The 16,325-nt window shown below is 32.3% G+C and overlaps 2 protein-coding genes across 10 annotated transcripts in view; one reads left to right on the top strand and one right to left on the bottom strand.

The window, feature by feature from the left end:
* Positions 1-4,399, top strand: part of PARPBP (PARP1 binding protein) — a 70,218-nt gene extending 65,819 nt beyond the window's left edge. For 5 of the 9 annotated variants that reach the window (XR_014313958.1, XM_082739482.1, XM_082739477.1 and 2 more), the window contains 2 exons: positions 1,105-1,240; positions 1,928-3,866. Coding sequence is in view for 8 of the 9 variants with exons in the window: in XM_082739482.1 (XP_082595608.1) it covers positions 1,105-1,240; positions 1,928-2,268 (477 nt within the window). In the remaining variant the exon portion in view is untranslated. Of the gene's footprint in view, positions 1-1,104; positions 1,241-1,927 lie in introns of all 9 variants that reach the window. The other 4 variants (XM_082739478.1, XM_082739485.1, XM_082739483.1 and 1 more) reach the window with 3 other exon arrangements.
* PMCH (pro-melanin concentrating hormone) lies at positions 2,944-3,735 on the bottom strand (the record flags this gene model as incomplete). Its single annotated transcript, XM_082739487.1, has 2 exons — positions 2,944-3,150; positions 3,487-3,735. 2 exons carry the CDS (start codon positions 3,733-3,735, stop codon positions 2,944-2,946), a joined length of 456 nt encoding a protein of 151 aa, XP_082595613.1.
* Positions 4,400-16,325: the final 11,926 nt, after the last annotated feature.

The following is a 16,325-nucleotide window of genomic DNA, read 5'->3' as shown; positions in this document are numbered from 1 at the left end:
TCTAAGTTGATTAATGCAATGATCTCTCTGAATGTATAATATAGTATTTAACTACTGAATATGAAGTATAAAATTGTGCTTTTTCAGACGTTATGAACAACATTGTTATCAATCAGTATTTTGTAAGTAATATTCAACATAATATAGTTATGGTTTGAAGTGTTAAATTTTTGAATTGTTGAAGTCTTCCTTATTCATTTATCTGAAATTTAAACATCTATTTCTGAAAAGGATTTGACATCTCAATTTGAAGTTATCTCTCCATGATAACTGAATGTCATTACACATCAGCTGTAATTTACTGAAGTTTGCATTATCCATAGAGGTTACTTTGTTCTGAAATTAATTTCTGTCCCTAAAGTGGCCACTGGTCTTATGTTTGCAGAATACATTTCATAAATTACTTTCTTGACATCCTTTTTTATGGTTAAGAATTAAATTTAGCTTTCTGATTTTCTCCTACTTATGATCTTTGAAGATAAATGCAAGAGTTTATTTTGAATATTTGACCATTAAATCACTTGGTCAGATCTTCCTAGAATGGTATAATTTGAATCATCTTTCTTATTTTCCTAAATATTCAAGTAGTCACATGTTCTGGAGTCTAAAGCTGATTTCTCTAAACTGTTAAAAGGTATAAAAAGCTGGTATTACTGAAAAGAACAAAAATGCCTGTGTAGCAATGGATGAGTAAATTATGAAACATCAAGGGTTAAAAATTCCCAATGAATAATGGAGTTTCTTTTTAAAATTTTTTAATATTTTATAAACATATAATGTATTATTAGCCCCAGGGGTACAGGTCTGTGAATTGCCAGGTTTACATAGTTCACAGCACTCACCATAGCACGTACCCTCCCCAATGTCCATAACCCCACCACCCTCTCCCCCCTGGTCCCCGTCAGTTTGTTTTGGGAAATTAAGTCTCTTTTTTGGTTTGTCTCCCTCCTGATCCCATCTTGTTTCATTTATTCTTTTCCTACACCCCAATAATGGAGTTTTTAAGGGAAATTTTGTATCTTGATTATCATAGAATAGTTTTCTGTCTGGACGAAAAAAATAAATTAAAAAATTGTATATGTTCTTCTGTATTCCTTTTACTAGATGAAACAAACCTTAATTAGATCCCAGTTTGCTTGTACTTATAAAGATGACTGCACAATAAACAAGGATAAATGGAATGATGTTAATTCAGCATCCAAGCCTTTGTATGTACTTCCCATGGAAAATGACCTTTCTGGTAATTGAACTTATTTGAGTAATTAAATAACTATTTAATTCTAGTGTATTAATTTTTTTTTAAGATTTTATGTATTTATTTGAGAGAGAGAGTGAGAGAGAGAGAAAGAGCACGCTCAAGAGAGAGAGCATAAGCAGGCAGAAGGGCAGAGGGAGAAATTGACTCCCCAACTAAGCAGAGTGCCAATATGTTGGGCTTGATCCCAGGGCCCTGGGAACATGACCTGAGCAGAAGGAAGATGTTTAATCAACTGAACCACCCAGGCACCCCAAATTGGTTTTTATCTTAAGTAAAACAAAATTTTGTTTTGAGAAATATGAAATGTGAAATGTAAAGGTTTATATTTTTAAGATGGGTTTATTTAAAAAGTTAAACCTAGGTACAAATCTAGGAAGAATAGGGCACAGATTAACTAAATATATTTAAGAAATAACATGTAGCATTTAAAGATTAAGTGCATGCATTCAAGGAAAGCAAATATTTGTTGTTTGGTGGGATAAAAATATGATATGGTAAATGGAGAGTAAGGTGCTAATAATGTAGCTGTATTTGTTAATCATGTGACTTACATGTGATTGCAAATCAAATTTTTGAATATTCTTTAGTGATTTTTAAAGTTTATTGTAATTTTCACATGTAATTCTAAATATTATGTAATTTCTTTCCTTTTTTCATCTTGCATAACAGAAGGTGTAAATTCATCTGTTGGAAGGCCAGCAATTGGAACAAGTTCTGGAAATGTTCGTCTGGATAGAAGTAAAATTGAAAAAGTGGCAAGAAAATCAAGTAGTCAGACAGGAAATAAAAGCTCAAAAAGGAAACAGGTGGATTTAGATGATAAAAATAATCTCTGTGATAGTGGAAATGAACCACCTCAACATAAAAATATTAAGATATGTGAGACATCAAACAATTTCCAGAATAAACCATGTGGCAAAGTAGCCAGAGTAGCAAAAAACAACAAGTGTATAGCCAAGGACAAATTGATTACTGGCCAGACAAAGTTAACTCAATTTTTTAGACTATGAATTTGGTTTTTATGTGCTTTTGATTTCTGTGTATATTTAACTATTTGCCAAAGGCATCTACTTAATTTTTAAGAGAGCAAGGTATAAGTTATGATTCTTTATTATGGTGGTCTGAAATGTATATAAGGTAAGTTAAGCATTTAAAAAATACTAGTAAATCATTATGCAGAATATTCACAAAGTTTAATGCACAGATAAATCATATCATTTAGGCTACAGATATATGTTAGCAGCTGCTTTCTTTTGAAACAAGCATTTAAAGTAACACAAGTCATAGTAATGTTAAGGGCTTTTTCCCCGACAGACAATTAAATGATTTTGTTTTCTTCGGAAAAGATGATGTTGTCCAACAGGTTTCAGACTTGCCAACAAGGTCGGTAAACTCTTCCCAGCATGCATCTGAGCACTGGAGGGAAAAAAGTTTAAATTGTTTAAAGCACTATTATAATCACACAAAATTTATTAGAAATAAGAAAACGGATCTAATATAGCTAATTCTGAATAAATCAGAATTATAATAACCCTTAAATGACTTTTAATCCCACATCTTTGGCAGGGGTCACTTAATTGAACCATGGTCTTACTTGATTTTGTTAAAATCAGATCCAACTCCAGTTAAACTCCAAGTTTCTATTTTCATGATATTAAGATATAAGAATTGAATTTTTTAAAAGACTACTCACTGTCAAAATCTCTCCTTCCTATAGGAAATTTAGCTGAGTTTTCTTCATCCCCAATTTCTCTCTTTTCTTGTGTTGATTCAATATTCTGAACTCCATTTTCAGCTGGAAAAGCTACAGATCCTTTTAGTGCAAGATAAGGTTTTATAGCCAGATTCAGTGGCAGACCATGATTTAAGAAATTATGTTTGGAGTCTGTGTTCTGTAAAGAAAAGGTTGATTTGTGTTTTAGCTGTCTTACTGGTAATAGGACTATAATATATTTGTATAATATTCTCATTGATCAATTCAGAGATGCTCTGTACAGTATTGACTCTTTAAAAATACATTAAATAAAAATTTTGGGGCAAAAACTTTTGGATAAGAGTGTTGTGCAGAGAACAACAACAACCTGGTGTGTATGAAATTTCATCAGTTTTCCTAAAGCTTAGTGTGATGGTTTATATATACTTCTATTTATAAAAGTATCAATTTTACTTTGATTGTAAAAATCATTCAGATTTCCATTGAAGAAAGGATAAGTCACATTGCCACTTACCTTTGAATTTTTGTTTTCCTCATCATTCATGAAACTGCTCTCATCATTTTTATATTGTTCCAGAGAAGGAGCAGCAACTGATTTTTGTGGAGTATCTTCCTTCTGAAAGGCTTTCCCCAGCCTGAATGTATTAAATACCATGTCATCTTCTAAATTTCTTATGGATTTGGATGCTGAAAGTAAAATGCCTTGAGAAAACAGAGAAAAAGTTAGGATTAATAGGTAGGAAGAGAGACTCATTTTTGCCATTCTTAGTGTGATGTTTGCATGGAGTCAAATAAGACTATGGAAAATGAAGAAAAATTTCTCAGTCAACCTACTTTGTAGGTGATTCCTACCTTTATATATTTTCCAGCTTGAATAAAACACTTCAAAGCAAAGACGTAGATGTTCATTATTTTAGAAATGACTCATCGGAGAGAGGCTGACTTCTTGTATAGCTGCTAATACCTACATTGTTTTGGTTTTAGTGGCTTATTATTTTGAGTGTGAATTTTCTTAGAATCTGATTAATATCCTTGGCAGAACGATTTCTGTTGAGTAGATTATAGTCTCTTGAAAATGGATTGTTATTAAGGAAGACCATAGGACACCAGGCTCTCCCTATTCTTATTGTTTTCTTTTGTATATTTTCTGATTAAGTATGATATTAAAACTAAATTTATTTGAAGTTTATAAGGATAAAAGTATTATTTATTTTAATCCTGATTAAATTGAAATAATCTTCAAAAAGGACTTTCTTTTATAAATGCTCAGTTTAGTCTTTAGTGATTAAAGTATATATGCCTATCAGTGCAAACAAAAAGTTATTCAGGATATATCAAAAATTGATCTGTCAGGTGTGTTTTATCTCTGCATTTACAAAAGGATATTGTTGACATTTATTAATAAATTTAATAATTAATGAAGTCCATGAAGAGAATATTTATGTGTTTCATAAATATCAATTTTGGATAAATATGTTGTATGACGCTTAATTAAGTATTTCATAATAATTTCTTATTTTGACCTCACCAAGTAAGATAATACATTCTTATGTTTATCTTCTGGTACGTATGTGTAAAAATTTTTCTAGAGTATATTCCCAGGTATGGAATTTCTGAGTCATGAAATATACATCTTCAGCTTTACTGATGCTAAAATGTTTACAGAATAATAGTAGCCAATTTAAGCTCCAGTGAGCCAGGTTTGACAGTTCCCATTCCTCCATGTCCTAACCAATACTTGGATATCTTATTGACCTTTTAATTTGTATTTCTCTGATTCCCAAAGAAGTTGAGTGTTTTTTCATGTGCTCATAAGCCATTTATCATTTCTCTTATATAAAATCCTCTTTAAAAAACATCTTTTCTTTAAAAAAAAAAAAAAAAAAAAGGTGGGATGCCTGCGTGGCTCAGTTGGTTGAACCACTGCCTTCAGCTCCAGTCATGATCCCGGGGTCCTGAGATCAAGTCTCAAATCAGGCTTCTTGCTCAGCGGGGAGCCTGCTTCTCTGCCTCTGCCTGCTTGTGCTCTCTCTCTTTCTCTCTTTCTCTGACAAATAAATAAGTAAATAAATAAATAAAATCTTTTTAAAAAATAAAAATAAATTAAAAAATCTTTGTCCATTTTTCTTTTGGATTGTTTTTCATATTGATTTATGGGAGTTCTTTATATATCTTGGATATTGTTCTTTGTTATATGTGTTTTAAATATTTTTTCTCACTTTGTGACTTGTCTTCTTAACCCCTTTATGGTGTGTTTTGGTGGACCAAACTGCTAAATTTTAAATTTTTTTCTCTTTATCTTCAACATGTTATCATTTAGAAATTTTTCCCAACCATGAAATCATCAACATCTATACATCTTGAAGTTTAAATGTTTTGATGTTTACACTTAAATTCTTAAATCATCTGAAATTTCATGTATGATGTAGGATAGAGATACAATTTTATTTTTTCCAAATGTCCTTACAACGTTCTTGGATAATTTGTCCTGATCTCACTAATCTGTTCTGACTTCTCTGCAGTATATCAACTTTCTGTACACATGTGAGTCTCTTTTTAAACTCTTATTTGACTGCAAATCTTCAGTCTTAATTGTTGTAATTTTAGAATAATTTTTGATAACTGGTTGGTCAGGTTTTCCAATCCCCTATTCACCTACCAGTTTTTCTTCTACAGCAGTTTCTTGACCATTCTTTTCCATTTTTTTTTTTTTAATAAATCTTAACATCAGCTTTTCAAGTTCTGTAAAAACTTCGGTGGGATTTTGAAGGGAGTAGTATAGATTCTATAGATTAATTTTGGAAGGCAGTTGACACTCTTTTTTTTTGCAATTCACACTTAAGATAATTCATTTTCTCACCCATGAACATGGTACTTTTCCATATTTATATAGATTTTTAAAATCTTTTAATAACATTTACTATTTTCTTCATAAAATTCTTACATATGTTTTGTTTAAACAATTATAGTTATTTATAATTCAATTATTTTAGTTATTATAAATGGTATCTTTTAAAAATTTACTTTTTCTAATGTTATTGCTGGTCATACATGTGCAATTGGCTTTTGTGTAGTGCTCTTATGCATAAAATACTTTCTAAATCTTTTTAATTCCAAATAGTTTATACATGTATTAATCCTTTTGGGTTTTCCATAAAGACAATTGATATAAATAATAAAATAATGGCACTTTATTTCCTTCTTCCAAGTCTTTCTATATTCGTGTGTGTGTGTGTGTGTGTGTGTGTCTATGTCTGTGTGAGCATACACGCTGATATTGACCAAACCTCCAGTAAATGTTGGAAATGGAGATAACAGATATCTTTGCAAGTATTACTGATTTTATAGAGTGCTTTTAATGTTTTTAAATTAAAATTGAGCATGATGTTTAATCTTGTTTTTTCATAGATATTCTTTATAACTTGCAGGATGTTCTCTTCTATTTCTGAGTTACTAATAGTTTTTGATCATTAATTGTTATTGAATTCATCAAATACTTTTTCTACATCTATTGAGATGACCATATCATTTTTCTCCTTCAGTCTTTAGTAAATAAATGAACAGATTTTTCTCATGTTAAATCAGCCATGTATTTGTGAAACATTTGAAAAATATAGTTGGGTTCAATGTGGTAATATTTGACTTAGTACATTTTGTGTTTATTATCTTGACTGAGATTGATATGTACTTTCCCTTCCTTATATTGCCTTTGTTTGGTTTGGCATTAAAGTTGTATTAGCTTCATAAAATGAACTGGGGAGTAAGTTTTTTCCTTTTCTTTTCTCTCCTGTAAAACTATTTGAGTGTGGTGTTTTCTTGGTGGGATTTTTGTTTTGTTTTGTTTTGTTTTAAATGATTAATTCACTTTCTTCAGTAACTGTAGAAACATTCAGTTTCTCTCTTTTTCTGTTTAGTTTGTTTCAGGATTTAATTTATTATAGAATTTGTCCATTTCACTTAAGCTTTCAAATTTGCTAACAAAAAGTTATTAATAGTATTTTCTTCTAAATTTCTTAAACCTTGCTCCATCTGTAGTTGCATTTCATTTTAGTTATGTTTATTTATAGTCTTGTGGTCTCTGCTGTCACTCTCTTCCCCATCTTTTTTGATCAAGCTTATTAGAGGTTTATCAATTTGGTTAGCCTTTTCAAAAAAATTTTAGTTTTGTTGCTCTTCTCTATTTTTCTATTTCATTAATTTCTGCTATTATTTGGGGGAAGGCTTATTTTTTAATTTTATAACTTCTTAAATTAAAAGAAAAAAACATACTTAAAAATAAGCACTTAAGACTATATGCTTTCCATTATGTATCATTTTTGCTAATTCCCACAATTTTGATAAATAGAATGTTCAATGTTTAATTCTAAGTTTTTATTGTTTTTATTATTATTTCTTCTTTATCTCCTCAATTACTTAGATATTTTTAATATTCCAAACACATGGGAATTTAATTTTGGGGGAGAGGGTACCAAGTTCCAACAAAATTGTTGTCAGAAATTTTGGTCTATAAATTATAGAGTATTTGAAATCTTAGATTGAATAATACATAATTATGATTTTTAGCTGTTTTTGACATACGAATACCAATTTCATATAGTTCAACATATAGAAACTTGCCTTAGACTATAATACCTTCATTTTACATTAAAGTTTTATTTATTCTTGAAAAGAATATGTTTACATTATTGTTGTGTCCCTAAAATGAAACATAATAATATGTTGTTCACAGACCTGTACCCCTGGGGGTAAAAATATATGTTTATAAAAAATAAAAAATTAAAAAAATAATATGTTGTTTAAATCTTGTATGCTTTGTGTGTTTTTTGTCTACATGGACTGTCAATTACTGAAAGAGATACAAATCTTTCACTGTAATGAACTTACTTAATTCTTTTTGTAGCTTGCAATTTTTGGCTTATTTTGAACTGATGTTATTAGGACACTCAAATTAGATATTGTTTCATCTTCCTCATAAACCAAATCATGTATCATGACCTTCTCCAGCTTTAATAATGTGTCTATTACTATTATTTTTTTTATATCTTTATGTTTTAGATGTGTTTACTGTAAATATCGTGTGGCTGAATTTGGAATGATTAGTCTGACAGTCTTTGCCTTTTCTTGGAGACTTTAGCCCATTTACATTTATTTTGTTTACCGAATTGTTGAGATTCAGTACTACTATCTTATTTTGTGATGTTTATTTGTTCTAATACATTTTCTTCACCACACCCTCCCTTTCTTGCCTTCTGGCTAAGTTTAATTTATTTTTTGTTTTTTTTAGAGGGTATCCTAGACACTTTATTTATTTTTGTTTATTTATTCTTTTTTTGATATTATTTGAGAGAGAGAGAGAGAGCAGAAGTTGGGAAGGCATAAGGGGAGAGGAAGAGGCAGTTGCCCTGCTGAACACAGAGCCCAACACTGAGCTTGATCCCAGAGATCATGCCAGGAGCTGAAGTAAGATGCTTAGTTGACTGAGCCACCTAGGCACTCCACCTTAAACATTTTAATATCATCTTCAGTTATTTATGTTCAAGTTAGTCAGTATTTTGTCCTCCTCCCAAATAATGTAAACACCTTAGAATCTTTAACTCCAGTTACTGCTATTCTTAACTTACATGCTATTACTCTCTAAGATTTAAGTTCTTTCTTGATTTTTTTAATGAAATAAATTAAAAATTATTATGCTGTTCTACACAGTTAACAATTTGTTTAGATTTGCCTACAAGTTTACTTTTTTTTCCTCACCATTTCTTTTTACATTTGAGATCATCCTTTGACAATTTTCTTCTTTCTGAATTACAAGTTTCTGAAATATACTGAGTTAGATGCCAAGTTGGTGAAGGTCTCTTAGTGTTTTATTTTAATTAAATGCATTTTGCTATTATTCTTGAAAAATAGTGTCAGACTGTACAGTTATATAGTTGACAGTTATTTTACCTTAATGTGTTAGTATTTCAGTTTTTTCTGATTTTCATTGTTACTGGTAAGATATCAGTTGTTGTTCTTTTTTTTTTTTAAAGAATTTATTTATTTGACAGATAGATCACAAGAAGGCAGAGAGGCATGCAGAGAGAGAGGAGGAAGCAGGCTCCCTGCTGAGCAGAGATCCCGATGCAGGGCTTGATCCCAGGACCCTGGGATCATGACCTGAGCCAAAGGCAGAGGCTTTAATACACTGAGCCACCCAGGCGCCCCTCAGTTGTTGGTTTTAATCATGATGTCGTTTTAGGTAATTTCTATACTCTATCTGGCTGCTTTTTAAAATTTCTTTGGCTTTGATGTTCTGCAATTGCACATGATGTGTGTGGGTTTGGATTTCTTTTAATTCATCCTGGCTTACATTCTTGAATCTAAGGGTTGAGTGTTTCTTTTGAATTTTGGAAAATTATTAGTGATTATTCTTTTGAATATCGCCTTTCTCCTGTTTTATTTGTCGTTTTGGAATTCCCAGTAGATATACATTGGGCCTGCCTGCTTACTCTGTCCTCTAGATCTTATAACTCTCTTCCCTACGTTTTCTTTTCTTTGTGCATTTTTAAATAATTATTCAGTTATATTCAAGCTTACCAGTGCACTTTTATTTGTATCTAATCTGGTGTTTAACTATGTATTGAGCTTTTTTTAAAAAAAGATTTTTATTTATTTATTTCTATTCATTTACTTGTTCTTAAGATTTTATTTATTTATTTGACAAAGAGAGAGAAAGCACAAGCCAGGGGTCGGGGGGTGGCAAGCAGAGGGGGAGGGAGAACAGACTCTCCACTGAGCAGGGAGCCTGATGCAGGGCTCAATCCAGGTGCCCACTGGGAACATGACCTGAGCTGAAAGCAGATGCTTAATGAGCCACCCAGTTGGCCCATGTATTGAGCTTTCAATTTAATTTCTTATATATTTTATTTCTAAAAGTTCTATTTAGTTCCTTTTCAGATCTGCCTGGTCAGTTGTTGGTTTCTCTTTTTCAGCATATTTATTTATATATTTTTTTCTCAGTTTTGTTCTATTTATTTTGAGAAGGAATAAAAGCCCTACCTGGACATTAAAATTTATAAGACATTACTAAGAAGATGATTGTACTAGTTATAAAAGTACACATCTTAAATTCTTTAAGTTATGAATTCTAGTTCTTAATTAAGAGTTTGTTTAAATATCATTAATTATTTCACAGAGGCTAGAGAAATAACTAAATTAAAAATTTCTCTGACGAACCATGCCTAAGGAGTTAAATAAGAAACTTAAAAAAATCTCTGGCGTAGAAGAGACACATAAGTCGGTAGCAATATAATGAAATTCTTTTAAAAGGCCCATATTTTCAGAAAAACTCTATATATCTTATATAGGTAGATTAATATAGTTTTTCTCCCAGGCATCATGTTGGGGTAAAAAAAAAGGTCTCTTTTTTATTGCTTTAAATCTATTAAAACATTTATTTTTAAACATTCATATTTATCTAATTATTCTAGTATCTGCTGTTTTCCCCTGTTTGAGTCTGTAGTTTCTTATTTCTGCTGATCCCTAGCTCATGGTATCTTCTTCATGTGTTTAGTGAATTTTCATTTTTTTGCATATATTCATTGAACTGTGTCCAGAGGAGTTCTTGAAATTCCTATGTTTGCTTCTGCCACTCCCCTGGAGCACAGAAGTCCAGGGCCACTTTACTATTTATGCTTGAGCTTTTTCAGGCCACAGAGTCAGTAGAAATACCAAACTAAGTTAGTATACCTTTGTCATTAGGAATTCTTGGGACAGTATATGCTTTTTCTTCCCACTTCCCCTTCTCAGAGCCTTTGCCAACATTGGCTTGTTTCCTTCTACCAGCTGGATTTTTTAACAGTTTACTTCCTTATGGGGGTTCCCAGCTTATGTGTGATTTTCTGATCTGAGCTCTCATTTACTTGGGTCCTAAGGTTTGTCTTCTGTCCCAGCATATGTGGGTCATTAAAACCAGGTGCTAGGCCACCAGGAATTCACAGAATCTCTCAGAGTAAATGCTGTCTCTAACTCTTTTTAATTCCTGTGGAATACTGCATTTTTTTTCTTTTCTGGCTTCCTATGGTGTCCCTTATTTTACCACCAGTGCAGTCATACTTTATAAAAGATGTTTTTGTTGAGCATTTTAAGATATTTTTTACTGAGAGGTGGTTTCTACACGAGTAGTCTGCCATATTGCTGGAATTGGATGTATCAATTCATTCTTCAGTACAAAATTCTCTCTGAAAGGGAATCTGTTTACTATCTCTCTCTCTCTCTCTCTCTCTCTATAGCATATTAAAGTTTCCTTTTTATTTAACTCTTGTGTTCTAGGTATTTATTTCAAGTTCTTGGACAATACTATTTAATATTCTGATTTCTCTAAATTTTGTTAGAGGTGGAAATAATTGCTGATTCTTTTAGGGACTATTTAAATATTATTAGGGATATGTTTTCTGAGAGTGTATTTTTAATAAAAGACTCCAATATGCTCTGACTTTCCTCTTAGGGCTTCTTAATGTTGTTAGCTGTGCCTTGCTTTGTTTCCCAGGGTTTGAACATGCTTTGGAGATGCTGTTTAATCTATAAAAGTCCTTGTTAATGGTAAACTTTTTTTTTCCTTAGCTGCTGTTTTGGAAATGCAGTAAATATTTATAATTACGTATTTTGTTTTAAATTTCCACTAGATGAATTGGTTTGGCTGATACTCATCCAAAATCGGGACCAAATTCAAACCATTTTAACAGTTTAGAAAGATTAGTTGATGTTTCCCTTTATTTTGCTTAAATTGTCATAGCCTCTGAACAGTATGAGGTTTTCTCCTAACCATTTAATTATGGAGATAGTTTCCAATTTTCTTAAATGATAACTTTTAAAAAATTGGTTACTCTGATGTGCAATGGAGCATAGTAGATTTCTTTTCCATTGATGCTGAAAATTAAGTGTCCCCAAGTGGCAGAAAGGAACTTTGAAGAAGGAAACTTATTGCCAGATGGGCTTGGGTGGTTCAGAAAACCTTGGAAAGGCTAAAGGTTTATATCAGATATGATCTTCATTTTATGAAGAACTACTAATACCATATATTTGAAAACTGCTTTTTATCGAATTTTTTTTCCCTCCAATTGACAGATCTTTGCCCTGTGATGCTACTAACTGCAATACAAATCAAAGGGATTGGTCATTGTTTTTTTTACTGAGAACCCTGAGTTTCTTAATGGCCAATTTTATGAATCTAAAAGCCAAGATTATTCACTTATATTACCAAAAGATGTAAGAATGCTTAAATTACTTCCCAAATTTATACAGTGAATAATCCATACACCTCAACCTAGATTCTATTTTTAATATTTTACTACACCTGTTTTATTATCTGTCTTTCTGTCCCTCCCTTAATCATCTTAATCTTCTAATGCATTTCAAAATATACATGTCAATATACTTTTCACTAAATACTTCAACATGTTAATAATTAACTAGAATTTAATATTTGCTTACAAATTTTTCTTTTAAGGTAAAAATTTACAAAAAATGTACAGTTCATAAATGTGCATTTAGTGAGTTTTGACAAATCTATACAGCTGCTTAACCCAAACTCCTTTCAAGGTCAAACATTGTCATCACCCCAGAAAGTGATCTTTTACCTCTTCATAGTTAACTGCCTCCACTCCTCACCCCAGACTTCTGCTCTGAGGCAATCTTTTTTCTGATTATTTGTACTGTGAATTATTTTGCCCATTCTGGAGTCTTCCAGTATGCAGTCTTTTGTGTAAGGCTGCTTTTACTCAGCATGTCTGACATCTGTGATGTATGAAGGAGTAGTTCTTTCCATTTTATTACCATTGTTTGAATAAGTCACAGTTGGTTTATCCATTCTCCTTTTGATGGGCTTTTGTGTTGTATCTGCTTTTTTTTTCTGTTATAAATAAGGTTTCTATGAACATTTTTGTTTAAGTCGTTTTGTGGACCTTTTTAAAAATTTAAAAATTTTAAAAATTTTTTTAAGATTTAAATTGAATGGAATTGCTAGGTCATAGGGTAGATGTATGTTTGATTTTATAAGAAATTATCAGATCGCGGTGCCTGGGTGGCTCGGGTCATGATCTTAGGGTCATGTGACCGAGCCCTACATCGGGCTCTCTGCTCAGCGGGGAGCCTGCTTCCCCCTCTCTTTCTGCCTGCCTCTCTGCCTACTTGTGATCTCTTTCTGTCAAATAAATAATAAAATTTAAAAAAAATTTAAAAAAAGAAATTATCAGATTATTTTTTTAAAGATTTTATTAGAGAGCATGAGTGGGGGTAAAGGGGCAGAGGGAGAGGTATAAGCAGACTCCCTGCTGGGCAGGGAGGACTCTGGAATCATAATCTGAGCTGAAGGCAGACGCTTAAATGACTGAGCCATCCAGGTGTCCCAGAAATTATCAGATTTATTCTTTTTTAATGATTCTACTATATTATACTTTAATCAAGAATTTATTAGAGCTTTGGTTGCTCCACATCCTCACCAATATTTGATGTTGTCAGTCTTCTTATTTCTAGTCATTTGGTAGATGAAGAGTGATATTTCATTGTAGTTTTAATTTGCATTTCCATGTTAATGATGTTGAGCATGTTTGATGTGTTTATTAGCTATTCACATATCTTCTTTTGTGAAGTGTCTTTTTAAATCTTTCCTCTTTTGGGGGGAAGGATTTTTTTTTTAACTGTTGAGTTGTAAGAAGTTTTTAAATATCCAGAATTCCAATCTTTTCTCTGTGTGTGTGTATTTATATTTTTTTTCTCCTGACTATTCGTTTTCTTACTTGGGTGTGTAGAGAAACAGAAGTTTTTTTAATTTTGGTAAAGCCTAATTTATCAATTCTTCCTTTTATCATTATTACTTTCTGTGTCCTAATAAATTTTTGCTTACCTTCAAGACTTAAAGATATTCCCCTATACATCTTCCAAAAGTTATATGGTTTTAGTTTTTACACCTAGGTCTATTATAATCCATCACAAGTTAGTTTTTGTGTATGGTGTGAGTATGAGTTAGTGTTTAGTAAGTTCCTGTTTTTCTATGGATATACTACTGTTTAGGTACCATTTGTTGAGAAGATTTTCCTTCCCTCATAGTGGTGCTTCGATGCCTTTTTCAAAAACTAAGTGAGCAAAAGTACAGACTTATTTTGGGACCCTCTGATTTTTCCTTGACCTAATTATTGACTCTTATTGCAGTACCATATTATCTTTTTTTTTTTTAAGATTTTTTATTTATTTGCCAGAGAGAGAGAGAACAAGCGAGTACACACAAGCAGGCAGAGAGGCAGGCAGAGGCAGCGAGAGAAGCAGGTTCCCCGCTGAGCAAGGAGCCCAATGCAGGACTTGATCCCAGGACACTGGGATCATGACCTGAGCCGAAGGCATTGGCTTAACCCACTGAGCCACCCAGGTGTCCCTGCAGTACCATATTATCTTGATTATTGTAGTTTTATAATATTGAAGTCAAGCATATAAGTGGCTCAACTTGGTTCATTTCAAACCTGCTTTGGATACTCGAATTTGTGTCTCAACAAATTTCACATTTGGAATCATAGTGCATATTCTTTTATCACTCTGGAGTTAAAACAGAAATCATTAACAGAAAAAAACAGCTAAGACTATCATCATATGTTTAGATATTAAACAATGCAATTTTGAATAATGTATGGTTGGAGAGGGTAATTACAACAGAAATTCAGAGGTATTTAGAACTGAAGATAATGAGAATATGGTATAATATGGGGTTTAGTTACTCAGTGTTTATGGAAAAATATATAGCTTTAAAATGCATATTTTCGGGACGCCTGGGTGGCTCAGTTGGTTAAGCAGCTGCCTTCGGCTCAGGTCATGATACCAGCGTCCTGGGATCGAGTCCCACATCAGGCTCCTTGCTCAGCAGGGAGCCTGCTTCTCCCTCTGCCTCTACCTGCCATTCTGTCTGCCTGTGCTCACTCTCTCCCCCCCTCTCTCTCTGATAAATAAATAAAATCTTTAAAAAAAAAAGCATATTTTCAAAAATAAAAAGGATTGAAAAAATAATGATCTAAGCTTATATCTTAAGGAACTTGTAAAAAAACCAGCAAAGTAAACTCAAAGAAAATACAAGAAAGAGGTTACTATATATAAGAGTAGGAATCAATAAAATAGAATGCAACCATAGAATAGAAAAATTTTATGTTGAGAGATAGTTTAGTGATTTGTAGCAGAAAGAAAGAGCGCCAAAAAACAGAAGTTATTAATACCAAGAACATAAAAAGAACATTACTATAGATCTTATAGACATTAACAAAGATAATAATTATATATTATGATCAACTCATTGCCAATAAATGTAGATGAGACAGATCAGGGATTGGCAAACTTTTTCTGTAAAGCGCCAGATAGTAGATAGTTTAAGCTTTGTGGACTATACAGTCACATCTATACAGCTCTGTCATTGCAGCATGAAAGCACCTATACATAATATTTAATAACGGCATGGCTGTGTCCCAATAAAACTTTATTTACAAATACAGAAAGCCTGAGGGAAATAGTCTCCTGAGATAAACAACAGTAGGAAAAAAAGACATAAGGCTGGCACAAAAAAATAGGAAATCTGAACATTTCTCTATTTCTCTATTTATTAAATAAATTGAGTCCATAAATTAAAACCCTTTGTTGCAAAGAAAACTCTAGGCCCAAATACCCTCGCTGATGTATTATTCCAAACAATAATACCAATCTTAACAAAAACTCTATCAGGAAACAGAAGAAGAAGAAGTAGTTTCTATGGTAGCTTTGTAATGTATCACCTTGCCTGGACTGCATTACATTTTCCAAAATTTCCTTCCCTTTATCTGTATGTTTCTAATTAGAGTTGGCCACAAGAGACATTTTTATATGAGACTTAGAGGACAGAAATGTCAGCATTCATTTTGTAGCTTACACATAATGTTGCTTACCTGTTGGCTTATCTGGTTGGCTTGGGTAACAGTCAGGCCTGCAACAGCTCTACCTTCCCCTGGATCCACTTTCAGTTTTTCTGTCTCCTGGGACGTGTGTGTATGTTTGTGTATAGTTCTGTGATAAAGGACACTAGCCCTCCTTACAGGACATGTTTGACGCAAAAAGATCAGATGAGAGTTTCGGTCTGTTTTCACTGGTTTCAGCTCATGCCTTTTGAGTTTCAGCTTGTCCTGTTCTTCCCTACTTTATGTCCATCTTTCCTTCCCAACTGCCTACCTTTTGGACTCCAGCACCAGATGCTACAAACTTATGGAGACTACCTAATTAGCTTCCACAAATGCATGAAATAAAATCCTTGTAGCAAATCATGTGTGTGTGCGTGTGTATGTGTGTGTTTAGTTCTGTTTGTCTGAATCCTGC

Source organism: Mustela nivalis (assembly GCF_964662115.1).
Source record: "Mustela nivalis genome assembly, chromosome: 7".
NCBI lineage: Eukaryota > Metazoa > Chordata > Mammalia > Carnivora > Mustelidae > Mustela > Mustela nivalis.
Note: the sequence above shows the minus strand (reverse complement) of the source record. Positions and strands in the feature narration are given on the sequence as shown.